General features: G+C 43.6%; 1 protein-coding gene across 4 annotated transcripts in view; it reads left to right on the top strand.

The window, feature by feature from the left end:
- The window catches only part of BICC1 (BicC family RNA binding protein 1), a 339,573-nt gene that overhangs the window by 178,841 nt on the left and 133,538 nt on the right, over positions 1–27,194 (top strand). For 3 of the 4 annotated variants that reach the window (XM_070057685.1, XM_051823885.2, XM_051823887.2), the window contains exon 3: positions 26,161–26,230. In XM_070057685.1, the coding sequence (XP_069913786.1) occupies positions 26,161–26,230 (70 nt within the window). Of the gene's footprint in view, positions 1–25,916; positions 26,078–26,160; positions 26,231–27,194 lie in introns of those variants that run through there. The other variant, XM_070057686.1, reaches the window with a different exon arrangement.

Here is a 27,194-nt window from a genome sequence, read left to right on the forward strand (position 1 = left end):
CTCTTTGCTTATGGCTGTGTCCAAATAACGACGGCGTCTGTGGTCACAGAAGGCCTCCATAGCCCTGGCAACTCATGACAAGAGCCTCAGGTGATTACTGATGTCATAAAAAAGAGTGTTAATTGTTAAAGGAACAACAGTAGTTACTGTGCACTTGCTCCCCAGGTAGGACCTCTGTTCCTGTTGAATTGCAATTTGAGAATCAATTGTAAATTCTCTCCCTAAACTGTACTCTATATGTTGTGTGTGGGCGTGGGGGCAAATTGTTGAAATCTGTGATTAGCATAGAGATGGTCCTCTATATATATAAAGTCATACTAAAAATGATCCATAATGAAGAAGGAGACGGGAGAGGGAATGGGAGGTGGGAAGGGAGCGGGGTGGGGGACGTGAGGGAAAGAACCACTGTATTCCTAAATTGTATCTATGTAAAATGCATTCATTAAATAAATAAAGTATACACAATTTTTGCTTTCTTAAAAAAAAGAAAGATGTGAGGCAAACAAAAGAAGGTCATTCTGTTTAAATCATTGTGAAGTTTTATTTCATGCTTTTCAAGACAGAGTTTGGTTCCCTAAGATTTTCCCAATGTTTCATTATACTTACTTTATCACATTTCTTTCTTTCTTTCTTTTCTTTTTTTTTTTTTTTTTTTTGGACAGGCTGAATGGACAGTGAGAGAGACAGACAGAAAGAGAGGTCTTCCTTTTGCTGTTGGTTCACCCCCCAAATGGCCGCCGTGGCCAGCGCACCACGCTGATCCAAAGGCAGGAGCCAGGCACTTATCCTGGTCTCCCATGGGGTGCAGGGCCCAAGCACTTGGGCCATCCTCCACTGCACTCCCGGGCCATAGCAGAGAGCTGGCCTGGAAGAGGGGCAACCGGGACAGAATCCGGCACCCCGACCGGGACTAGAACCCGGTGTGCAGGCACTGCAAGGCGGAGGATTAGCCTATTGAGCTGCGGTGCCGGCTGCTTTATCACATGTAGATCCAATCTTCTATTATCCATTAATCCATTTTATTTTGTGATTGATTTCAAACTAACATGGGGACATCTGTACACTTTACGCCATTAGCATGCATGCCTGTAACTCACATTCCTGTTTGTTCATAGTATTTTTTAGTTGTTGTTATTAGGCTTACATAAGGTAGATGTAGCATTCTGTGTATTTCAGCAAAGGCATACATCTGCGTCACCAGATTCTGATGAGGATACAGATCTCAGCATCACTCGAGAAAGTTTCCTCTGACCCCTTCCTAGAATCTCCACTGAAAATCTCACCCCCGCCTGCCACCATGGCAACTACTTTTCTTAGTGTTTACTGAGGATTCATTTTGCTTATTCTAGAATATCACATGACTGGAAACTTACTGTGTACGCTCTGTGATGTGAGGCTTCTGTGCTCAGTGTACAGATTTTGGATTTCTTCCGTGTTGTTGCATGTGTCAGTAGTTCCTTCCTTTTCATTTGTGAGTAATACCATGTTGCATGAAACTCATCAACATAAATTTCCTTGTTTATGGATGCCTGGATCCTTATATAGTTTTTCAGTTTTGAATAAAACTGAGAACAAATGTACTTGCTGATGTTTCCATTTAATTGATTCACAAGAACTTAAAAGTCAGAATTTTCAGGAACCATTGTTTAGCAGTAGAGATGTCCACATCCTACATCAGAGTCCCTGCTCCACCACCTGTCTCCAACTTCCTGATGATGTGGATCCTGGGAGATGGTGGTCATGCCTTGAGTCACTGGGTTCCTGCTACTTACATGTGAGACCCATGTTGAGTCCAGCCTTGGCTGTTGTAGCCATTGGAGGAGAACCAGCAGATGGTGGTGTGCTTGCTTCTTTCTCTGTCTCTGAAATTAAAAAGCATCAGTGTTCCAGAACTGAGCTCACCCATGTATGTCCTTTCTATGAATCCATATTTGAGTAAGTGGCACCACTTTTAACCACCGTTGAAGTCGCAACCCTGGTTGTGCCTTCATCAGCCCCGAAGTCCTGCTAGTACCCTTGTCTTCACATGCACTCGCGTTGACCTAGTACCATAAGGAGTACTGTCTTGGAGGTCACCATCTTTCACCCACATCAGCAAAATAGCAGGTCTACTCATCTCCTGTGTGGGTCCTCACTCCATTCCTTTCTTTAAACTATGGTCAGTGATCTTGGAAAAATACGTTTTTGTCATGTTACTTACCTATTAAATATGTCTGGTTGTTTTTCATTGCTCATAGAATTAAAAAGAAAAATCCTTATCCTAACTTGCAGGGTCCTCTTTTCTCATCTTTCTAGCCACACTGGTTTTCCGTATCTGTCATGTTTCCTACTTGGGCCTCGTCTCCCTCTGTGTCATGTCAGTCTCTAATTGGACTATTTGCAATTCTACACATTATGTTCTAGTGTCTCCCATATATTAAACAGACAAAAAAATCGTCCTGTATGAGCTGGAATTAGAATTGTGTGCAGAAACTGGAAACGATTATGCTTAGTGAAATATGTCAGTCCCCAAGAGAGAACTATCAGATGTTTTCCCTGATTTGTGATAACTAATATACAGAGTACAAAAAATGTAATGTATGTGAGCAAAATTGACATTTTGAGATTTGATTATTGTTCACAGCCCTTGTCTGTACTCTTGAGGAACAGCGGTTTTTCTGCTTACTTAGTGGATTCTTTATTTAGTGGAAGGTTGAGCTTGTGATTATAAAATAAACTGAAAGTATGTCATTGTAAAAATTAAAAGAAAAGGAAGAGAAGGAGAGAGAGTGGGAGCATGGACATGAGGGAGGGTAGAGTGGGAAATACGCTCTTAAATATATATGAAATTTGTTCTCATATAAATAAAAATTTTAAAAATTGTATTCAGAAACAGAAAATTAAGCAAAGAAGGATAACTGCTATTTAAACAAGCTAAAGAGTATTTCTTAAAACATTCTGTGGCAACATAAGCAAGGTCTGACATTCCAGAGGCCTCTGAAAGCGAAGATGCTTCTGCCTGTACATCTTTGCACCTGTGGAGTGTGGCCCTTACCTTTGTAGCCTGATTTGGAACTACAGACCTTACAGTGCAGTCAGCTGGGTGGAAGAAGAGACAGTCACCAGCTGGATGATAAGATTGCCTAGTATCTGCTAACAGTTCCTCAGACCTAACTCAGTTCTATAACCACACTTATCTTCAAGGAAAGCAAGATATTCTTATGTGTTCATGTACCTTCTAAAGATGGAAGAAAGGGGATATTGGTTCAGGCTGCTAGTGATGGCCATACCTCCCTTGACCTCACAGACATTGTCCACTGTCTTTGCTTTGTGTTAGAATAAAGAGTGCTTGAATTCTTTAGTCATGACAGTTGATTTCTTCAAACCCCCCCCCCCCCCCCCCCCGCTTTTTATTCCTCTACTCACTTCAACCTGTGCACTCACTCACTCTTGGACTTATGATTGTGTCAGGGTTACCCATGGCCCCAGCATTTCAAAATCCAAGGGTTGGTTTGAGGTCCTCATCTTACCTGACAACTCAACGACATTCAGTTCTTTTTTGGGGGAGTGTGTAGAGGTCAGCCTTGAGTTTTTCATTGGTCTTCTGTGACTTCATTGTTGTCAACCAGATTCTGGAACTCATTCCCCCTCCTTGTTTAGGCATCTGCCGTTCTGCCCAATGTCTAAATGTTGAAGTCTGTCAAGGTTTAGTTTGTTTGTTTTTGTTCCCATTGTGGTAGCACACACATAACACAAAATCGACCATTTTCACCATTTTAGATTGTACAGTTCAGTAATACTAAGTAGATTCACATGATTGAGCATCCATCACCACTATCCATTTTGAGAACATTTTCAGCTCCCCAAGCTGAAATGACCCCCTAAGCAATGACTGCACATACTCCTCAGTGACTGGCAGCTACCTTCTGCTTTGCATGAGTTCTCATGACTCACTTTTGCGTGTAAATTATGGGCTCTTCTGTCTTTCCTCTCTAGGTCAGAGCCCCAATTTCCATGATCTGAAATACCATCTATAGTATTCTAAATTTATTTATATTTCCTATTTATATTTTTGGATCAGTTTTTAAAAGCTATTTCTATCCATTGTTATTTACTTGAAGGGCAGAGAGTGAGTGAGCCCTTGATCAATCCTCTGGTTTACTTCCCAGATGCTGGCAACAGCTGTGTCTGGGTCAGGTGAAATCCAGGATCTCAGAATCCAGTCTCCCACGTAGGAGACAAGGACCCAGGTACTTGGTCCATCACCTGCTGCCTGAGTGTGTGCATTAGCAGGAAGGTGGAATAGGGAGCAGAACTGGACTTGAACCCAGGCACTCCAACACGGAATGTGGGCATCCCAAGTGATATCTTAACTGCTGGGCCAAGCACCTGCCCCTGATAACTGTGTCTTTATTGGCTTACTTTGATAGTTCCATTTGAATTTAAATCCATTTCAATGGATCATAAACTTTTAAAATATAACTTACCTAAAAACTTTTATTTTCATATTCCTAATCTCAGTGGTGGCACTAGCCATCAGGCTTGGTTGGTGACTTGATAACTCTCTCTCCATGGCCCCTTCTCAGGGAAGTCATTTATTGTTAGATACATCAGAGAATATCTTGATTGCAATTATTTTCTTCAGCTCTACCATCCTCTCACTCTTGCCACCATCGTCTCTTGCCTGGGCTTCACGGCATACTCCTAAGACGTCTTCTTGCACTCAGTCCGATTCCCTTTCAGTATAATCTTCAGGCAGAAGGTTGATGTTGTTGAAGATTTCATTGTCTTCCTAGTCGTCTTGGTATAAGATGCTGTCTCCTTATGCCTCTCAAAGCATTGTGTGTCTTGGTCCTTTCTTCCCTCCTAATTTTACCTGTCATTACCCTCTCTTGCCAGTGTATTCTCCTTTCAGTTCTAACAGAGTCCTCCTTCTGGGCCTTGGTGCTATATGTATTCCTTCTGCCTGCAAGATTCTTGGTCCTTAACATTCTTTAAGGTTTGCCTTAGATTACCCGTTCTTAGAGCATCCCATCCAATATAAAGTACAACTGCACAGTGTTCTGAGAGCATCCTGTTTCCACATTCCTTTCTGTCTCACTTTCACCTTCTTCTCCTGTTGCTCCAGTTTTTTCAACCAGCAGATGTAGTTACTTTGATTTGTTCATTTCCCGTGGTAGATTTTTACATGTGGTTGGGGATGATTTAAATTCTGTTTCCTACCATGGACATGAAGTTTGGTAAGGACCAGCAGATACGAGTATTTGATGTGTAGTGAGTTTTTGTAAATGGATGCTGATGCCTCTCCGTGGCATGACTTGTGGTATCCCATGCATGTATCTGTGCTTCATTTCATAGCTCACTTTTTCAGGGTGCCTTCCCTGCTTCATAGATTGTGCAGGAACTCCCTGTTAGATGGCATCGCTGCATGTCTTTCATGAAACTTGTTATGCTTTTGTTATTAAGTACTAGAAAGTGTTCTTTAGCATTTTGTTTTCCTAACTATATGGTGAGCCTACTGAGGGTAGGGACAGAGGCTGTCTGTTGTCCATCATCATTTGCCCTGCATTGACCAAGGTGTTTCACACTTTTTCTTTTTCTTTTCTTTCTTTCTCTTTCTTTCTCTTTCTTTCTCTTTCTTTCTTTCTTTCTCTCTTTCTCTCTTTCTCTCTTTCTCTCTTTCTCTCTTTCTTTCTCTTTCTTTCTTTCTTTCTTTCTTTCTTTCTCTCTTTCTCTCTTTCTCTCTTTCTTCCTTTCTTCCTTTCTTCCTTTCTTCCTTTCTTCCTTCCTTTCTTCCTTTCTTCCTTTCTTCCTTTCTTCCTTTCTTCCTTCCTTTCTTCCTTTCTTCCTTTCTTCCTTTCTTCCTTCCTTTCTTCCTTTCTTCCTTTCTTCCTTTCTTCCTTTCTTCCTTTCTTCCTTTCTTCCTTCCTTTCTTCCTTCCTTTCTTCCTTCCTTCCTTCCTTCCTTCCTTCCTTCCTTCCTTCCTTCCTTCCTTCCTTCCTTCCTTCCTTCCTTCCTTCCTTCCTTTCTTTCTACAGGCAGAGTTAGTGACAGAAACAGAGAGTTATAGACAGAAAGAGACAGAGAGAAAGGTCTTCCTTCCGTTGGTTCACCCCCCAAATGGCCGGCACTGCGCCGATCCGAAGCCAGGAGCTGGGTACTTCCTCCCGGTCTCCCATGTGGGTGCAGGGCCCAAGCACTTGGGCCATTCTCCACTGCACTCCCGGGCAACAGCAGAGAGCAGGACTGTAAGAGGAGCAACTGGGACTAGTACCCGGTGCCCCAACCGGGACTAGAACCTGGGGTGCCAGTGCCACAGGTGGAGGATTACCCAAATGAGCCATGGCACTGGCCTCACACTCACTTTTTCTGATACATGAGAATGTATAGTGATTAAAAAAAACCTCATCTCATTAGCATTATAGTTCATAATATGTAATAATTATATGCCTTTTTATCCTATGTGACTAGAGGGCTGAAATCAAGAGAATCTTAATTTCTTAAAACTAGTGTTTGGAAAGTTTGATGGTTTTTAATGGAATTCTCTTTAGATGTTAAGAACCTAAAGGATCTATGATCACTTTAAAATTTACTGTATAATGGTGAAATGATCTTATTACCATTCAATTACTCTTTATAGCCATTGTCAATATTCTCACTGTTCTAAGGTATTTTTGCTTTTTACTTGTTAAGCAACTTAATTGGTTAAGTATTAAGACCTTTTTCCTGTAATGTAATTTTTTAAAATATTTATTTTATTTATTTGGGAGACAGAGTTACATAGAGAGGCAGAGACAGAGAAAGAGATTTTCCATCCACTGGTTCACTCCCCAGATAGCCTCAATGGCTGGAGCTGCGCAGATCCGAAGCCAGAAGCCAAGAGCTTCTTCTGCGTCTCCTGTGAGAGCACAGGGGCCCGAGGACTTGGGCCATCTTCTCCTGCTTTCCCGGGCCATAGCAGAGAGCTGGATCAGAAGAGGAGCAGCTGGGATTAGAACAGATGGGATGCCAGCTCTTCAGGCCAGGGCTTTAACCTGCTGCGCCATAGCGCTGGCCCCATCTTGTAATATAGTTTTAAAGTATGTTATCTCAAAAACTAAAAAAAAATAAATAAAAAGGGGGGAGAAGGAAAAAGAGGGGAGGGAGAAGAGTGGGGGGAAGAAAGGAATATAATTATGTTCTTAGACTTATATCCACAAACTGTTAAAATATAATTTTAAGAAGAAAAAAAGATTAAAAAAACCACAAAAATTCACAAGGGAAAAGGCATTTTGATTTTTTTATATAAGAACCATAAGAAGAAATCTGAAATATTGCCAACTGCAGTTCTGCACTGTTGCAGGTGAAAGCAGAGGACATCTGCGTGTTTGTCTTTCCAGCTCTGCCTTCTGACGTCATGAGTGCATTAAGTTCCAGAGTAGCTTCTTTTGACATTTTCATTATCAACTAAATTCATGTTTGAAATGTATAAATTCTTGGAATATTACTTGTAACTTCTTATGGGCGCCACATTTTTTCCTGTGCCAGGAAGATGTGGAATTACTTTAGTAGAGAAATACATGCAGAGTGCAGTAGGGAGTTTCTTCCAGATTCAGTAGGGTAACACTTCATTTCTCTGGCAGTCTCTGGGAAGGAATATTTCCAGCATTGAATCAGGAGTGTTACTGAGTTCCTACCATTGCACCATTGCAAGGGGATTTACATAGAACCCTTGCTTTCAGCTTAATTAGACTCTTTTTTTTTTTTTTTTTTTTTTTTTTTTTTTTTTTTTTTTTGGCAGCCCTTAGCCTTTGGCCTCCCTGCCAAGTGCTGTGGACCATATCAGATGCTGCACATATAAAGTTGTCTGTTATTCCTCTGTAAGATTAAAACCCAGTTAGTTTTAAAATGCCATGGGGCACAAACTTTGCTGATTCTGGTGGTAGTACCATGTACTCATTTTTTTCTGAATATTATCACTTTCTCATTATTTTTCTTGAAACCCATTTCAAAGGCAGAAAAAATAGCTTGCTCATTCTTTTCAACATATACATTTTCTTAGTTTAGTCCACATTATGTTCATCTGAATAGTGATTTCGAAATACTGAAATAGATGAATTAGCTACCAACATTTTAAAATTAGGGAGATTTTTCATATCAGTCTGTTTTTTTATCTTCTGTTGAAAAATTTTAAAGTCTGATTCTCCGGGCCAGCTTTTGCATGTGCTGGCTGAAGCTGGTATTTACAACTTTGAGCCTGAGAGTTTCCTCCGGGTTTGTTGCACCCTTGACCACTCCCTGTTATTTCTCTGAAAGTCAGTTACCATTTATCCTTGTCACAGCACTGTTGCTTTTTTCATAGTGGACTAAGTAGCGGTTGTCTGTAGGTCAAGGGGAAATGTGAATGAGAGGAACAGTGAATTCCATGAAAATAAGATGTATTTGTTTGAGTAAATGAATACTTGTACATTTTTTCTTTTGTGGAATGTGTACACTTATAGCATGTACTGTGTTTGTCTATTCATTACTAACTTATCCTTGCCTGGCTCTTAAAGACAATTGAGTTAGGGACTCCTGATTTGATACCTGAACCTATTAATAGGGATGTGTTACTACCCTGGGGTCCCCCAAAGGACAGTGGACCATTTTCCTAGAAGTTTACAACAGTGTTGCAAATGAAATGCCCAGGTGTCTTCTCTGATTTGTTAGGATGGGGGCTGTTGGCTTTCTTAATAATTAGTTGCACCTAGGATTAGTTGGGCCTAGGACGTTCAACACAAGGAAAACAGAGTTTGTCCTTAAGGACAGTGTATTCTAGAAGCTGAGTTGAGCCTGCTCACATGAAGCATTAATGCAATTAGCATAGGGAAGATGTGGTGGTAGGTCTAAGGAGGGAGGGATCCCATCAGATTGAGGGTATCCCGAAGTTCCTTTTATGCTTCTTGTTACACATCAGGTAGGAATTCAGTAGCAGGAGGTACTGGGACAATAGAACATTTGGAGTAAAGCAAACAGAAGAGGAAAGATGGCAAACAATTGGCTGTGGACAGGACAGTAAATAGTTGTGTCCATGAAAGTTGGGGACTGAGGAAAGTGGAACCAAGGGGAATTATTTGAATGGAAGATTGTCTTAGATTCTGGACATAACTTTGGAGATGGACTCACTAGATTGGTTCAAATACTGGAGATGGTGGGGAGGGGGATGAGGGGAGATGAGGGAGAAGCTGTGGCAGAGAGGATGAGACAATGTTTTAAATGCTGATGTCTGAGAAAAGTATTGACGTCAAAAAGGAGGACCTGCTTTGGAAGATGTATCCAGTAGGTTGCTTTTAACCACTTTGTTATGAATGTATATTGGCTCAAATTACTGAAAAGTGCAAAGGAACAGTGGGCTTTGGTATGGTTGATCACCAGGTTTCAGACCAGTGATTACATAAAGAAATTGTGGTACATATATATATAATGAAGTGTTCCTCAGTCATAAAAGAGAAGGAAATCCTGCCATTTATAACAACATGGGTGAATATGGAGAATATTATGCTAAGTAAGGTCAACCAGAAACAGTGTGACAGCCTCTGAGTAATCTCACTTACATGTTGAATCTCAAAATCTTGAATTCATAGAAGCAGAGAATAGAAACGTAATTGCCCAGGGTATTATGGGATAAATGGGGAGATGTTGGTCAAAGACTATGAACTTGCAAGTACACAGGGGTGGGAAATGTCTGGCCCTTCCAAGGTGACTACAGCCGGGGCTCAAGGTCCCGTAAATCTATTGGAGGCTAACTTTTTAAGAGATTTATCTTATGTATTTGAAAGAGAGAGCAAGTGAGTTCGCTCTTTCATCTGTTGGTTCACTACCCAAATGGCTGCAACACCTGGAGCTGAGCCAATCAGAACACAGGAGCCAGGAGCTTGTTCCAGGTCTCCCACGTGGGTGCAGGGGCCCAAGGACTTGGACCATCCTCTGCTGCTTTCCTGGGTGCATTAGCAGGAGCAGCCAGGACTGGAACCGGTGCCCTTATGGGATGCTGGCACTGCAGGCTAATTTAACCCGCTGTGCCACAGTGCTGGCCCCTGCAGGCTCATTTTGAACTTAATAATTTTATATGACCTGTGAATGATATTAAATATACAAATGGCCCTTGGCAGAAGAAAAGGTTCCCTACCACTGAAAGATCAGTTCTGGAAATCTAGCATGGGTTGTGTTGGGTATATTAATTAGTTTTATGGTGGTCATCATTACAGTGTGTAAGCATTTATCAAATTGTATTGTACACCTTGAAAATATTCCATCAGTATTGGCTACACATTTGAAAATAAAGACTTGAATTAAAAACGAGAAAACTTCTTGTTGTCAAAAATCAAGAATCTTTGTGTGGGTCACCTAGGATCTAGATGTTGCCTCTCAGCTCTGCCTTCTACCTGGATGGTTGGTTCTTCTCATGGTCAGGCAGTAGGCAATACAGCCACAGGGCTACTTGTTTCTTTGTTTGTACTAGTGGTGGATAGAAGATAGTCCCAGAAATTATCTCTGAAAAGCCGGAATCTTCATTCTCCAGAATTGCCACCAAACCTCTTTTTACTTGTCATTGACCATGATTGGATCACATGCCAATCCTTTTTTTTAAATTTATTTTTATAATCACTTTTTAACCTTTTATTTAAAGTGTACAAACTTCATGCGTTTCATATATACAAATTTAGGAACATAGTGATTCTTCCCAACCTACCCGCCCTCTCACCTGCAGTCCTATCCTTCTTCCTCCATTCTCTCCTATTGCCATTCTTATTTTTACTAAGATCTGTTTTAAGTTAACTTTATGTACATATAATTAACGCTGTACTAAGTAAAGTGTTAAACAAATGGTATGGGGAAAAAAAAAAAAACCTGTTCCTCAACAGCGAGATAAGGACTGTTAAAAAGTCATCACATCTCAGAGTATCAGTTTCACTTATATAGATTACCTTTTAGGTATTGTACCACAGATCAGGGAGAACATATGGTATTTATCTTTTTGGGACTCGTTTATTTCACTAAATATATTGTTTTCCAGTTGTATCCATTTTGTTGCAACGATAGGGCTTCATTTTTTTACAGCTGCATAGTATTCCATGATGTACATATCCCACAATTTCTTTATCCTGTCTTGAGTTGATGGACTTTTGGGTTGGTGCCTATCAATTCTTAACCCAATCCCTGGCAATGGGAGTGACATTACTCTTAGATAATCATGGTGGTTGCTGGATCCTGAGCAGATGGCTTGTATTCAGTTGTGTGGAGAAGACTGGGTTTAATTTACACATGTCTCAGGAGCTGGTGGGGTAGCAAGGTGGAGACGTGCTTGAGACGTTACTTTATAGGTCTGAATTCTTCAAGGAACAAGGGCGTTTTTCCTCTGAAGTAAGTTCCTGATGCTAAAGCTTTTTCAGAGCTATCAGCTGGAGGCAGTCATGCCACCAGATGCTTGAATTGCTCCCTACATTTCCAATCCCCAGTGGGCAGTGAGGGAGGGGATTTGTTTTTCTTCTACACCAACACAGAGAAAGATTCATGCAGCTTCTCCATCTCTTCCGCTCTCAGGCAGATTAAGGGGGCCAGCCATTCCAGATGGGCAACTGTAAGACAGAAGGCCCCCATCAGCTTGGGTCACTGAGTGGCTATGTGGAGCAGAGCCTCTTGCTGCCTCATGAGAAGGGAGAGAAACAAATTTCTGCTGTGTTCATTGCAGTTATTAAAACAGCCGCAGGCGGAGGATTAGCCTATTGAGCCGCAGTGCTGGCCCAATTTATGCTTCTTGTCCAAGCCAAACACTATTGTATTTAAATTAAACACCAATTATACTACAGTGGTTCAAATTTAATTGATCTATTTACAGCTACTCATAATATCGTATAGACAATCCCTGTGAATCTTTCTAAGGAGTTAACACGAAGTGACTCTTGAAGAATGAAATAGCTTTAAGAATCACAGATTGTGGGGAGCAACCCGGACTAGACTAAGTTACTGGAATTAAGACTTATTCTGTGCATCTGCTCTCCCACAATATGGCCCTGGGAAGGGAGAAACAGCTTCTACGCAGCTGCCTCCAGTTCAACCAATAAACTGTAGGACCTGCTCCTGATTGGAGGAGAGCAGCGTACTCGGCGTGTGGGTAGCAGAGTTGGGATTGGTGGAAGAGGACTATAAAGGAGGAGAGAGACAACATGCACCAGGAACATCTAAGGGGAACATCTATCTGAAGGAACACCTGTGCAGCCCCCGAGAGAGCCGGCCAGCGGTGTGCCGCTCCCCTGCGGAAGTGGGGAATGTGGCAGGGGGAACCGCCCTTCCATGGAGGTGGAAGGGACGGTAGCCAACCCGGGAAGGACCAGCAGCCAACCCGGGAAGAACCAGCAGCAAACCCGGGGAGGGCCGAGCAGACAAAAGAACAACGCAGGGTCCTGTGTCGTTCCTCCATGAAGACGGGGAGCGACATAATGGTGCCGTGACTCGGATATGAAGCCTAGGCAGGGTTTAGTGTCGTTCCTCCACGAAGACGGGGAGCAACATAATGGTGCCGTGACTCGGATTAGGAAACTTAGGAGGGAAGAAACGGGAAGAAGTGGGAAAATACCGGAGAGAGAGACTAGCAAACAGCCTAGGGAAAAGCCGGACGAAAAAGGTGCCAGAAGAAGCTATTGAAAGCCTAGGCATAGACTCAGATACGGACTGTGGGAAAGAAGTTAGGATTTAAAGTGAAAGCAAGAGGCCGGCGCCGCGGCTCACTAGGCTAATCCTCCGCCTAGCGGCGCCGGCACACCGGGTTCTAGTCCCGGTCGGGGCGCCGGATTCTGTCCCGGTTGCCCCTCTTCCAGGCCAGCTCTCTGCTGTGGCCAGGGAGTGCAGTGGAGGATGGCCCAGGTGCTTGGGCCCTGCACCCCATGGGAGACCAGGAAAAGCACCTGGCTCCTGGCTCCTGCCATCGGATCAGTGCGGTGCGCCGGCCGCAGCGCGCCGGCCGCGGCGGCCATTGGAGGGTGAACCAACGGCAAAGGAAGACCTTTCTCTCTCTGTCTCTCTCTCTCACTATCCACTCTGCCTGTAAAAAAAAAAAAAAAAAAAAGTGAAAGCAAGAAGAAACTTAGACTCAGATACGGACTGCAGGTTGAAAGTGAAAGTGAAACCTATAAGAAACTTAGACTTGGATACGGACTGTGGCGAGAGGCCAGGAGAAATGAGGGAGGAATATTGTTGGAAGAAAACTTAGGGAAACATACCGGGTAGAGAAAAATATGTTAGGGAGGATGTAGCCGCGGGGGCAGGCTGAGGCGGAGACGAAAGCTACCTTGGGATTCGTCGAGTCAGCCCGGGAATAAGGGGCGAAAAGTTAAAACCAGAAGCGGAAACGTAAGCCAGGTTGGAATCCGTCAGATTAGCCCGGGGAGCAAAGGACGGGAAGCCAAATCGTGGGGCGGAAACGTGAGCTGGGTTGAATTCACCAGGTTAGCCCGGGGAACTTAGATTGAATACTAGTGGCGGAAACGTGCACTGGGGCTGTGTGACTCGCGGAAGCCGCCGTGTGCAGAGAGAGCACGGGGCGTGAATAGATAGGGAACGCGGGGCTGGCACGAGGCCGTGGTGCGGACGCGAAGGGTGTGGAGACCGCGGAGCGCGCGAAGCCAAGCCGCGCAAAGCCGGGAAGCCGCGCAGATGGGAGAAGTGCGGGCTGAAGCGGCTCAGAGCCGGGAAGCCGCCGAGAAGCAGCCTCCGGGCGGGCGCTGGGAAGCCGCAGGGATAAGAGAAACAGAAGTTTAGAAGTAAAATGAGAGAAATAGGAATGCTGGTAGATAGAAGTAAAATAGGAGAAATAGGAATGCCCGGAGGTAGAGAAATAGAAAAAAATAAGGCCTCCCCTCAGCATGGCAATGAGAGAGCTTGGATTCGGTCTGCCTGATTAGGGAGGTGGTGAGCACCTGCGGGCGGCTAGCAGCTTATGCGCCGCAGGTCACCGAAGACAGGCATGAATTAACATCAATAAGTCTCCCCACAATACCGCAATGAGAAGGCTTGGATTCAGTCTGCCTGATTAGTAAGGCGGTAAGCACCAGCAGGTGGCTCGACCAGAGTATGAGCTGCAGGTCACCGAAGATAGGCACGAACCAACACTAATAAGTCTCCCCACAAGACGGCAATGAGAATGCTTGGATTCGGTTTGCCTGATTGGTAGGGCTTGTAAGCACCTGCATGCAGTTCTAGCAGAGCAGAGCATGCGCTGCAGGGCACCAAACACAGGCACGCATCAGCGCCTAAAAACCTCCTCACAACATGGCGAAGAGAGGACCCGGATTCGGTTTGCCTGATTGATAGGACTTGTAAGCACCTGTGGGCAACTCTAGCAGGCAGAGCAGAGTGTGTGCCGTGGGGCACTGAAGACAGGCGCGTATCAATGCCAAAAATAAAAAGAAAGGGGGATCTGTGGGGAGCAACCCGGACTGGACTAAGTTACTGGAATTAAGACTTATTCTATGCATCTGCTCTCCCACAATATGGCGCTGGGAAGGGAGAAACAGCTTCTACGCAGCTGCCTCCAGTTCAACCAATAAACTGTAGGACCTGCTCCTGATTGGAGGAGAGCAGCGTACTCGGCGTGTGGGTAGCAGAGTTGGGATTGGTGGAAGAGGACTATAAAGGAGGAGAGAGACAACATGCACCAGGAACATCTAAGGGGAACATCTATCTGAAGGAACACCTGTGCAGCCCCCGAGAGAGCCGGCCAGCGGTGTGCCGCTCCCCCGCGGAAGTGGGGAATGTGGCAGGGGGAACCGCCCTTCCACGGAGGTGGAAGGGATGGTAGCCAACCTGGGAAGGACCAGCAGCAAACCCGGGGAGGGCCAAGCAGACGAAAGAACAACGCAGGGTCCTGTGTCGTTCCTCCACGAAGACGGGGAGCGACAACAGATCCCCTTCTCTCTCTGTGTAATTCTGCCTTTCAAGTAAATAGATAAATCTTTAAAAAAAAAATCACAGATCCCTATGTCTCAGGAGAGCCACAGGTAACCCACCCACAATGCAGGGATTCATGTTTTCTTTCCTGTGAAGTATTTTTTGCATAATCATAGTAAGTGCCAATATGTAGAGACCAGGAAGATGTAGAATCTGTAGATTTGGAATTCTGCTACCTCTACCTTTTAAAATGGGTGGGTGGGCTCCCTGTGAGCCTGCCGCAGCATAGCCCATTTGTGGGGAGCAAACCGGACTAGACTGAGTTACTGGAATTAAGACTTATTCTATGCATCTGCTCTCCCACAATATGGCGCTGGGAGAGAAGTAAACAGCTTCCGCACAGCTGCCTCCAGTTCAACCAATAAACTGTAGGACTTGCTCCTGATTGGAGAGCAGCGTACTCGGCGTGTGGGCAGCCGAGTTGGGATTGGCAGAGGAGGACTATAAAGGAGGAGAGAGACGGCATTCACCAGGAACATCTAAGGGGAACACCTAGCTGAAGGAACACCTGTGCAGCCCCCGAGAAAGCCGGCCGGCGGTGTGCTGCTCCCCTGCGGAAGTGGGGAATGCGGCCAGGGGGAACTGCCCTTCCACGGAGGTGGAAGGGATAGTAGCCAACCCGGGAAGAACCAGCAGCAAACCCGGGGAGGGCCGAGCAGACGAAAGAACAGCGCAGGGTCCTGTGTCGTTCCTCCACGAAGAGGGGGAGCGACACCCATTGTCCTGTCACTCTGCTAACCCCAGCACTTCTTGTCTGGAGCTTTCTGTGCCTAATGTCATGTAGATACTGCCTAGGAAAGTTCATCCTGTCCGTGATTGTATGCCTGTTCACTCAGTTCATTTATTCTGGTAAGCAGTCATTTCAGAAACACCATTCTTTGAGGCAGGTGTTTGCCGTGGTGGTAATGTGCACCCTGGGAGGCAGGGATGAAAGCACAAGTAGTTGGGTCTGTGCCACCTGTGTGGGAACCAGGATTGGGTTTGAGGCTCCTGGCTTTGGCCTGGTCTGGCCTCAGCTGCTGCTGGCATTTGGGGAGTGAACCAGTGGATGGGATCTCTTTTTCTGTCCCTGCCTTTAAAAAGAAAGACAGACAGAAATACCATTTGAATGAATTAGTGATGACTATGGATGTGGCCTGCAGTGAGTTTGTCTTGAGTGCTATGTAGCTGTTGCCTATTCTGTCCCTGTCCTAGTATCTCCTTCATCCCTGTTGGCGGTCACTTAATTACTTCAGTGATGCATATTAGCATCTCACTGAGTTCTAAGGATCTAAAAATGAGCATGATAGAGTGGTTGGGGAGATTGGTAAAATAAGCAAAGAAATAAGCACTGTTATATTGCTCAGCAAAATGAGGAGAGAGACAGTGACTTCTTGTTGGGAAGGCTGAAGAAGTTAACTGTGGAAGGCACCTTTGAACTGGGTTTTGATTGATAATTAGGAGTTCTCTGAACTTTTGAAATTAGCTGATTTTTTAAAAGATTTATTTATTTTACTTGAAAGAGGTACACAGAGAAGGAGAGGCAGAGAGAGAGAGAGAGAAAGAAAGAGAAAGAGAGAGACTGACTTCCATCCACTGGTTCACTCCCTAATTGGCTGCAACGGCTGGAGCTGTGCCGATCCGAAGCCAGGAGCCAGGAGCTTCTTCCAGGTCTCCCATGTGAGTGCAAAGGCCCAAGGACTTGAGTCATCCTCCACTGCTTTCCTAGGCCACAGCAAAGAGTTGGGTCGGAGGTGCAGCAGCTGGGTCTCAAACCAGCACCCATATGGGATGCCGGCTCTGCAGGTGGAAGTCTTACCTGCTAGGCCACAGCGCCGGCCTGAAATTAGCTGACTTTGCCTGTAGCATGGAACTGTTTGAATAATTCCTTGGTGGAATTATTCCTTATTATTAATTCTTATTGATAACTTTCAATGGTCCATGAAAAGCGTTCCTCGCTTTACAGGACACAATGGCACCATAAAAATGAGTGTGCAAGTTGAAACCATTGAAAATACTCTTAGTCATCAATGGGAACATTTAATCATCTGTGACCTTTAAAAAGTTTGGTCAGAATCCTGAAAATCTTACTGTCTGTCATAAATGTATAGAACAGTTGGAAAACAATTAAAATTATTGAGCATATTGTGCTTAAACATGAAAAACAGAATTTGGTTTCTTTTTCTTTTTTTTAAACAAGAATAGTTTGGACAGTGCTGGCTTTCTTTTTGTTGAATAATGTTCAGTACCAGCAAGCATCTTTGCTGTGCCTTGGGGAATTGGCATACTCAGAAGTCTGGACCAGCTGCCAGCATTTCTTCGTTTGTGCCTTCGAAGTTGTGAAATATCTCCCAGGGTTTCTTTCCTGTGAAGGAACGTACTTTTGTTTTCCCTCCATCACTTCCTCGGGACATCTTCATCTTTTTTTGTCACAACTTCCTTACTTTTTCCTGTCACCAAGCGTGTTTTCCAAAGTCCCTCTGGCTGTATGTTCAGACTCTGTTAAACTTGGGCAGTGCCAACAGCATTCCCGTGGTCTGCTTTTTCACACTGATTGGTGTTGTACTCGAATTTCATTGTTGGCCATGGCGTTTTTTTTGTTTCTTTGCTGCACACTACCTTGGTTGGCCAGGTTCCCCTTGGTGGTTACCTATTTTTGTAAAATGCCATTTGGTTTGTCACTGAGAGACATAGTCAGGATAGCTATGGTTGGCCCCCTCTGTCCTTGGGTTCCACATTTATGAAAAAACTTTTTAAAAACTGCCTGTTTGGAACATGTTCAGACTTTGTTGAGTCACTATTCCCTAAATGATACAGTCTAACAACTATTTACATAGCATAGGTATTGTAAGTAACCTGGGGATAACTTATGAGATGGTGTGCATAATGTACATTCAACTTGGCGCTGTGCCATTTTGTATATGTGAGACTGGAGTATCTGCAGACTCTGGTGTCTGAGAGGGGCCGAGGAACCAGGCTCTCACGGATACCGAGCGATGGCTCGCTTGCTCTGCGCTCTGTGCAGAACCGATTAGCAGCCATGCTCTGTGTAATCACAGACTTTCAAATGAGTAACGTGGTTGCTCCCTGATCCAGATGAGCCTCTGTTATTTACGTGGTGATTTGTAGACAGAGGAGCTGGCAGGGAAATGTGTTTTTGATACAGCAGCTTCCAGTTTGTATACCATGGTAATAGAAATGTAAACTTGTGTTGTTGGGGGATCGGTGTGTTTCAACCAAACTGTGGTAACTAAAATTCATGCTTATCATAATTATGAAAGTGAAGACTGTTTGTGTTGACATTTTGAGTAGGCTTGTCCTGCCTTTGGTTGGAAGGTCAGCAGCTATAGCTTTGGCCACTTGGTGCTAATATAGCCCCAAACCCTGTGACAACCAAAGTGCTTCCCACATTTCCATATGTGTTTGAGAGTGGGAAGGGGGAGACTTGCTGGTTTGAGAGCTCCTGTGGGGCCGTCTGTCGGTCCTTTCATCATTAATGAAGGAGGAGATATCAAGGGACAGCCGGTCTGCTGGTCAGTTACACAGCATTCATGGTGGAGTTCTGGGAGCCTGGGAGTTCTGGGAGTCTGATCTTGCAGAGTGCCTTCCTCTTCCTTCATGAGCCAAATGAGGCAGAGCCCCCGATCAGGGGTCAAGGCCTGGATTCCAGCCAAACTTCACCCCGAATCTGTCTGACCCTGTACTTCTCTGAATCTCAGGTTTCTCGACTGCAGAGTCAGCCTACAGTGTTAGAAGATTTCCAAGACTGTCGTGAGGAACAAGTGGGGAGTGTCTATGAATATTAGGTAAATGTGAGGAATTGTCTGATGATGAATCACTGAATCATTGGGAGGGATTTCTGGGATTAAAATGAAATTTAACAGAACCCTCCAGTGTCTGAGCAAAATAAACATCCTCTGCTTTTAGACGGCTCCGTGTGTGAGAAGTTCACTGCTTTCCCATCTCCACTTAGCTGGCTCTTCTCACTTTGCTCCCTCCGTGTGAAAGCAGCAAGTTGACTCTCAGTGCATTTCTCTGTGAAGTAACTTTGAGCAGACTCTGCTGTGAGATTCGACCCTATTCCACTTTTGATATAAGGGAAATAAAGCAGATGAGTTGGTCTTACAGAGAACCGGACTGCAGATGGATCCCAGCTGGTAGCCATTTTGAATGGTGAATTTTCAATGGTTTAGAGTATAAAAGTCAAGTTAGAGAGTTCAGCATTCTTTTCTTAGTCCAAGAATGCATAATTCAAGTGAAGTCAGCATAAAGAGACTGTCTGGGTTTTTCCGAGCTACCAGTGACTTACCTGTGTACTTTTAATTTTGTGTCTGGGTTGAAGAATTTAGTGAAATAAGCATGTTGGTAGAAAGCTGCTGGCTTGGCAGTGGATTCGTTCATCTGTAAGATATTATCCTGTAATTGCAGCAAACCTGCAAAGTGTGTACTTTAGTGAGCATTGGTAGATGTTTTCTTTCCAAAAGCTCTGCTAATCTGGAATTTGTTGGAGATGGAATTGATGTATTATGACTTGGGCACTGAAGAATATAAATGGCAATTATTTTTATCATGGTGAAACTACTTGTAGAAATTTCACTTGTTTATTTTATTCTAACTTTAGCATTTATTTTAGGACAGTGAAATTATTTAAATGATTCAGTGTAAATCTCATGAAATTTTTTAAAATAGCTGGTGGTGCTTTTTTAACTGGAAGAGAATTCTACGAGTCGGCATTTTTGCCTAGTGGACATGAGGCCCACATCCCATACTGAAGTGCTGGAGTCGGATTCCTGGCTGTAGCTCCTGACTCCAACTTTTCTGCAAATGTAGATTCAGAGAGGCAGCAGTAATGGCTCAAATAAGCAGGTTCCTGCCAGTCTTGATGGAGACCTGGGTTGAGTTCCCAACTCTGGCCAAATCTTGGCCATTGTGGGCATTTGAGGGAAGTGAACTAGCAATGGGAGTTCCTACTTTGTCTCTAAAATTTGAGAAGATTCCAGATTCCAGCTTATATAAAAATTACCCTTCCTTCCTACCGCTATACTCCGTCATACCCTTCAAAAATAAAAACAGAAATAGGGATATATAATTTCATATTCATTAAGTATGTTTTTAATATGGAAAAAGTGTGCTATATAAATGTTGGGTGAAATATAAATATGAAGAAGGAAGTTTAATGTGAATAGTTTCTAGAGCTGTTAAATATCCATTGTATGCTATCTTCTTCATTTTCCATGATGAAAAAATAACTTTTATAGGTGAACTATAAAATATATATTCTTTCTGATATCAACAATCTTCATTTTAATTGCTTCATATATTTCAAAATGAATATTGGCTCAGATCTTTTTGTTATTATAAATGTTTGCTATTCATCAAATCTAATACCAGCATAGGAATTCCGTTATGTCAGTTATTAATCCCTTATAAGCAATGAGCACTCTAGGCTTCCCATCCAAGTAGTAGCCAAGGCTTGACTCTGCTTAGCTTCTGAGATCAGAAGAGATTGGGTGTGTGAAGGGTGGCATGGCTGTAGACAGGCACAGTAAGTCTGACAAGAGAAATTTGAAGTGGTTGGTCACCTAGTTACACTTGTAGTTACACTCCAAAGGCTTCTTTCTTCTCCAGGGTTGTTGTCTAACATAGATCAGCTAAAGAAGCCTGGCAGAGGTTGGCAGAATTGTTAGGCCAATGAGTATGCGACAGTGATGTTATTTGTAATGATGTAAACATTACAGCATGCTGAATTATGAATTAGAACACAAGTCTTTAAAATGTTCAGTGTGTGGTCCAGTGTTTATAGAAAATGATTGAAGATGAAATGTTTTGTCTTTGAGCTTTGGTTTTGTGAAGGTAGAAACAGGGCCCTTAAGTACAGTTTTAAGAAACTAGCAGGAATTCACTTTAGGATGTTTTTTGCTTCCCTGACACAAGATAGTAATTTTCTTTGCAGAGGTTTTGTGGCCTTGCATACCTTGGCATTCCTTAGCTTAACTGACACCATGATGCTTATAGTTTGATTTCCATAGGAAGCACTGGTCATTTTAAGTACCTTTCTCAACTTTCAGGTCATAGTTCACATAATTTAAGGGGACTGGCATCTTATTTTTGGGGGTTAGATTGTCAGAATTAGCTGCCTAATTATTCCTTAAAGGCAAACTGAACATTTTTGGACAAGATATTGACTTGCTTAAGAATTAAGGCACATCACAGGCTTTTGGGAAATGATTTCCTTATAGGATTTTGTGGGAATTAATTGGTTTGTGGGAAATGTTTGAGATCCTCTTGTAAAGGGGTCAGTGTCTTCATTGATTATATGATACATAAAATTAATTCCATTTCCTCATCTCTGACTTTTAAAAATGTCACATTAATGTTTACAGAAAATGATCCAAAAATCAGTAGTTTGTTCTTTGAACTTTGGTTTCATCAAAATAGAAACAGGAGTAACAATAAGATTTTTTGTAAGTCCCCCCACCCCCCCAAAAAAAAGCAGCTAGCTAGAACTCACTTTAGGAAATTTACCTGCCTTGTTGGATATAGAACCACTGACTTCATTTTGCCCTAATTCCTGCCTTTGCCTTTACTCCTTGGCTAATTTTTTAAATCAGGGATCATGCTTCTAAGTGTTGGCTCCAGTAATCCAGCCCCAGTACTGGGGTTCCTGGACCAAATTCTACTTAGATCCCTGGGGTGAATGAGCTTTGACTTCTCTCTCCCCTTGATGACAGAATGCTTCATGCCCTAGCATGCTCTTAGCTGGCTGAGGTAAAACCAATGGGCAGTGTGATGTCAAAGTGTAGGAACTGACTCGGAGTCACTGTAGGTGATGATTTGAAAAACTTCATTGATGACTTCCTAATGGGGATTGCAGTTCACAGATTCTTTGTAGCAAGTGATAACTAAGCACAGGTACTTGATGATTTTGGTTTGGATTCAGGCTGCATGTCTCTGTGCATGGTGACAAGACAATGGAGATCACATGAGACCTGTTGCCCTTCGTGGATGTGTGAGGCGAGTGCTCAAATCCCTCCGCTGTCTTGGGGTACCTGCTCTCTCCTTCTGGCCCTTTGCTCACGCACTCCTCCGCTGCCTGGGTCCCTCTCCACATCTTCTCCAGCTGGCCAGCTTTGTCTCCTCTTCTTGGTGACAGCATCAGTGAGCATTTCCTTGAGCATCCACGAGTGGATGATCGATCCCTTTTATACTTACACATATTGCTCTGCCCCATTCTGGAACTTGGCACACAGTACGCTAATGGTGGGTTAGCTTGTCTTCTCCCTCGCTGGACCCTGAGCTCCTGGAGAGAGGCACTGTCTTGTTGGCTGTTGGGTTGTGGTGCCCAGGGCAGTTCTGGACTGCCTGGACTCCCAGGCAGTTCTGGGAGTTATTAATGTGTAATAAATACAACAAGGGCTGATACTACTGAGCACTAAGTGGGTGCTATGCTGCATGCTTAGGTCTTCCTACTGGTTTTGTCATCCATTTGTTGCAACTCTAGGAGTAGATAACCTAATTAATTTTACAGGAGAAGAAAATGAGACAGACAGGCATTAATTTGCCTAACATGACAGAACCAGAAAGCAGCAGAGTTGGTATTTAGCTCCAGGATACCTACGAAGAGGGAGCCTGCTTGGTGTCATCTGGCTTGGGGCAAAGGGTGTAAACAACTTTTTAATCCATTAAGTCCCAAGTTTTCAATTCTGTGAATATTTCAGTGACATAATTTGTATTTTGAAGTTATAAGTAGTATATTTATTTCTCAATTTAAGTCTTTTTTTTTAAGATTTTTATTTATTTGAAAGTCAGACTTACACAGAGGAGAGGAGAGGCAGAGAGAGAGGGGTCTTCCATCTGATGGTTCATTCCCTAATTGGCCACAACGGCCAGAGCTGTGCCGATCTGAAGCCAGAAGCTTCTTCTGAGTCTTCCACGCGGGTGCAGGGGCCCAAGGACTTGGACCATCTTCTACTGCTTTCCTAGGCCATAGCAGAGAGCTGGACTGGAAATGGAGCAGCTGGGACTAGAACCAGCGCCCATATAGAATGCCTGCTGGCACTTCAGGCCAGGGCTTTAACTCACTGCGCCACAGCGCTGGCCCCTCAATTTAAGTTTTGATAGGTATCCAGGTATCCTATCTATATAGAATGATGGGACACAATGGTTTAATGTGGATTTAGAATTAACTGACTAGATCAAAGATGAAAACAACTAAATGCATTAATGGGCAGGCATAAGAGAAGAGAGGAGGGGCCAGTGCTGAGGCATAGAGAGTAAAGTCTCTGCCTACAGTGCCGTCATCCTGTATGGACTCTGGTTCGAGTCCTGGCTGCTCTATTTTCAATCCAGCTCTCTGCTGTGGCTTGGGAAAGCAATGGAGGATGGCCCAAGTCCTTGGGCCCCTGTACCCGCATGGGAGACCTGGATGAAGCTCCTGGCTCCTGGCTTCAGATCAGCATAGTTCCAGCTGCTGCTGCCAATTGGTGAGTGAACCAGCAGATGGAAGACCTCTCTCTCTATCTGCCTCTCTTCTCTGTAACTCTGACTTTCAAATAAATAAATAAATCTTTAAAAAAAGAGAAGAGGGGAGGCAGGAGCCAAGTCCTGGGAGGTTGAGGTCATAGCTCAGCTGCCTTCTTTATTTTCTTTCTTTCTATTTTTTTAACAATTTTTTTTTTGACAGGCAGAGTGGACAGTGAGAGAGAGAGACAGAGAGAAAGGTCTTCCTTTTGCCGTTGGTTCACCCTCCAATGGCCGCCGCAGCCAGCGTGCTGCAGCCTGCGCACCGCGCTGATCCGATGGCAGGAGCCAGTACTTCTCCCAGTCTCCCATGCGGGTGCAGAGCCCAAGTACTTGGGCCATCCTCCGCTGCACTCCCTAGCCATAGCAGAGAGCTGGCCTGGAAGAGGGGCAACTGGGACAGAATCCGGCACCCTGACTGGGACTAGAACCCGGTGTGCCGGCACCGCAAGGTGGAGGATTAGCCTAGTGAGCCGCGGCGCCGGCCTTTAACAATTTTTAATAGAGATAGGGATATAGAGAAATAGTTCTTTAAGTCCAACTGTGAAATTACTACATTTTCAAATGTTGGTTCAGGCTTTAAAAAATAAAAACCTTGTAAAGGGATCAGGCATTTGGCCTGATGGTGGGGGGTACCAGATAGGACACCTGTGATTTGCATTGGAGTGTCTGGGTTGGAATCCTGGCTCTGTGCTGGGTTCTGATTTCCTGCTAATGGATACCATGGGAGGCAGCAGATGATGTCTCTGTTTGTTCTGCCACACACTTGGGAGATCTGCATTTTGTTCTTGGCTCTTAGCTTCAGCCTAGGCCCTGTACTAGTCTTCAAGGGCATTTTGGGAAATCAACCAGTGGATGAGAGCACTTGGTCAATCTTTGTAAAAAACAAAAACAAACCTTGCAACAGAGAGACAAAATGTGTCTGTGGGTTGCCAGTCTGATGAAACATCTGCTGGGTCAGGCCAAAGCAAGGACCCTGAAACTCCATCTGGGTGTCCCATGTGGGTGCAGGGGCCCAAGGATTTGAGTCATCTTCCTCTGCTTTCTCAGGCACATTAGCCAGGAGCTGGAGCAGAAGTGGAGCAGTCAGTACTTGAGCCAGCACCCACATGGAATGCCAGCCTTGCAGATAGCAGCTTAACTCACTGTGCCACAGTGCCAGCCCTGAAAAAGGCACTAGTTTCTAAATTGCACTCCTTTTTTGAATTTATTTTATTTTATTTGATAGAATGATAGAGAAAAGGGGAGAGACACAGAGGATGAGATCTTCCATCTGCTGGTTCTCTCCCAAATGGCTGCAAATGAAACCAGGAACCTAGAAATATGTCTGCATCTCCCACATGGGTGGCAGGGGCCCAGACACTTGGGCCGTTCTCCACTGTTTTCCTGGGCACGTTAGCAGGGATGTGCATTAGAAGCAGAACAGCTGGGGCTCAAACAAGCACTCATGAGCTGCTGGCATTGTAGGTGGCAGCCTGATCTGTCCACAACTATGGCCCCTAAATTGCACTTTGTGTTTAGTGACCTTCAATATTCATTTATTTAGTTAACTCTCAACCCACATAAAAATAGCACCCTACTATAATAGTGATTAAAACAGTGAGTAAAAGTAGCTATTCTTGGTATTAATTTGTTTAGCTGTTTGCTTTAGTAGTTCAGTTAATTCTGTATTCATGTTATGAGAGTAAATATTTGTCTAGTGGAATTCGTGGCATAGAATTAGTGAGAAATAAAGGCTGAACACTTCCTGTTACTTTGTTTCGTTGGCTGTTCACTGCTGTTGCTGTGTTGGCATTTCTTCCTTCACTTACTCCTTTTAAATTTTGTATGAAGGACATAGAGACAGAGAAAAATCTTCCATCTACTGATGGACTCCCCAAATGCCCATAATAGTCAAGGGTGGGCCAGGCAAAAGCCTGGAGCTGGGTCTTCAACATGAGTGGCATCTGCTGCCTCCTAGGTTGTACGCCAGCAAGAAGCTGAATCAGGAAGTGGAGGCAGGACTTGGACCAGGTAATCTGGTACTGGATGTGGGGAACCACTGCACCACATTCCCGCCCCTTCTCCTCACTTGTTCTTGTGCTTTGGCTCCTCTTGGTGTCAAGTCCTCTTGGCCAGGGTGAGCTGTTTGTCTAAGTGAGAAGGAGCTGTGGTAAAACTGCCGATTTGGACCAGATGAGGAATGATGGGAAATGCAGCTTTACGACCTGATGCTGCGTTTAGAGGCTTTTCCTCAGTTTTAATGAAATGCAAATGTGTCCAAAGCACATTTTTTTCCTTGGGGAGGGGGAATCTTCATTTAGTGTGGCCTCACTCATGCAGTTTTGTATTACAGAACTCGTGTTTTGTGTGTTGCAATCTGTTGGCAGTAGTCTTGGGGAATTTTATTCAGCACAAGCATCTCTGATGATTCTGGCATCAAGTTGGGTTAATTATTCGTTCATGTACTTTTTGGTCTTGTTTCTGTGCTAAAACTGGTGCATGATGGAGAGGAACACTGGGAGTAACAAATATACTTGAATATTTCTAATAGATAAAAGACATACAAAGCACATTTTTTTTCCTAAGGGATTTTTTTGCATTGTTTTAAAATGAGATCATTTTGTTGTATCAACATGAAACTAAAGACTTAAAAGTAAGCCTTTTGAGTGTGTGAAAAATCTTATCTGAAATACAAGCTCTTAATTGATTCAGTATTTCTCTTAATTGTTGTTACAGATCATGGAGGAGACAAACACACAGATTGCTTGGCCATCGAAACTGAAGATTGGCGCCAAATCCAAGAAAGGTAAGTTGTGAGACAAAGAGAAACCAGGGGCTTTGATAACTGAGCTAAGGGACATACTTCAAGTTGGCTGGAGGGCAGAAGTAATCTTCATTCTTAGCACTTTTGTACCCCAAATATTTGTTTAAAAGCAGTATTAAGGGAGGATTCTCATAACTAAAAATGATGTATAACTTTTTATCTGGCAACAGAAAAGATTTTGAAGTATTAATATTAGAATTGGTTTCATAAAAGATAATGTAGCAACCTGTGATGCTGCGAATACCGGTTCAGCTAGTGGCCACGTGTAATGGCAGCTCTCCACATGTGAAAATGTGTTATCAACACATCAACTCTGATTGTTGGCACTTCAGGGTTCTCTTGTATGTGCCACACAGATTGAGTAGCTGCTTCTTCCGCTGCAGTGTGATGGAAACTTTAGAAATCCTTTCTTGGATGTTTCTTCATCTATCAGATAGGAAATAATCCACTCTATTACTCTTTTTGCTTGAACATATCTCTTGCCTGGTATTCTCTGCCTTATCCTACAGGGCACTGCCCAGTGTCTGGACTGTTAGAAATGGAAGTATGCTATTCATTTTTTCTCAAGATTATGTATTTTCAAATGTGACCTTGTAGTGTGTGTCTTTATTGGTGGTTTTCTTCCTAAACTTAATGGTGTGTACTTTGTTAAAGGAGTGCAGATACTTGTAGGCACTGGGGAATAATGATAAATACCATCAGATGATTGAAAATACAGTGATTGTGCAAGCTGAGTGTTAGCGAGTGTTAGCTGTTGCAGTCTCATTTTCTGTTGTTTAATTTTGTATTTGCTGCCCTTTCTTGCTGTGACATGTATTGCTAAATGATACCAAACATTGCAAGATTTCTCAATGTCATTTCTTGTTTTAGTCCAAATTGTCTTTAATCTCATTTTCTCAGAGTTATTTATCACATGGAATGTAAATTATTTTTGTGTGTTGTTAAC

The sequence above is a fragment of the Oryctolagus cuniculus genome, chromosome 15 (assembly GCF_964237555.1).
Source record: "Oryctolagus cuniculus chromosome 15, mOryCun1.1, whole genome shotgun sequence".
Taxonomy (NCBI): domain Eukaryota; kingdom Metazoa; phylum Chordata; class Mammalia; order Lagomorpha; family Leporidae; genus Oryctolagus; species Oryctolagus cuniculus.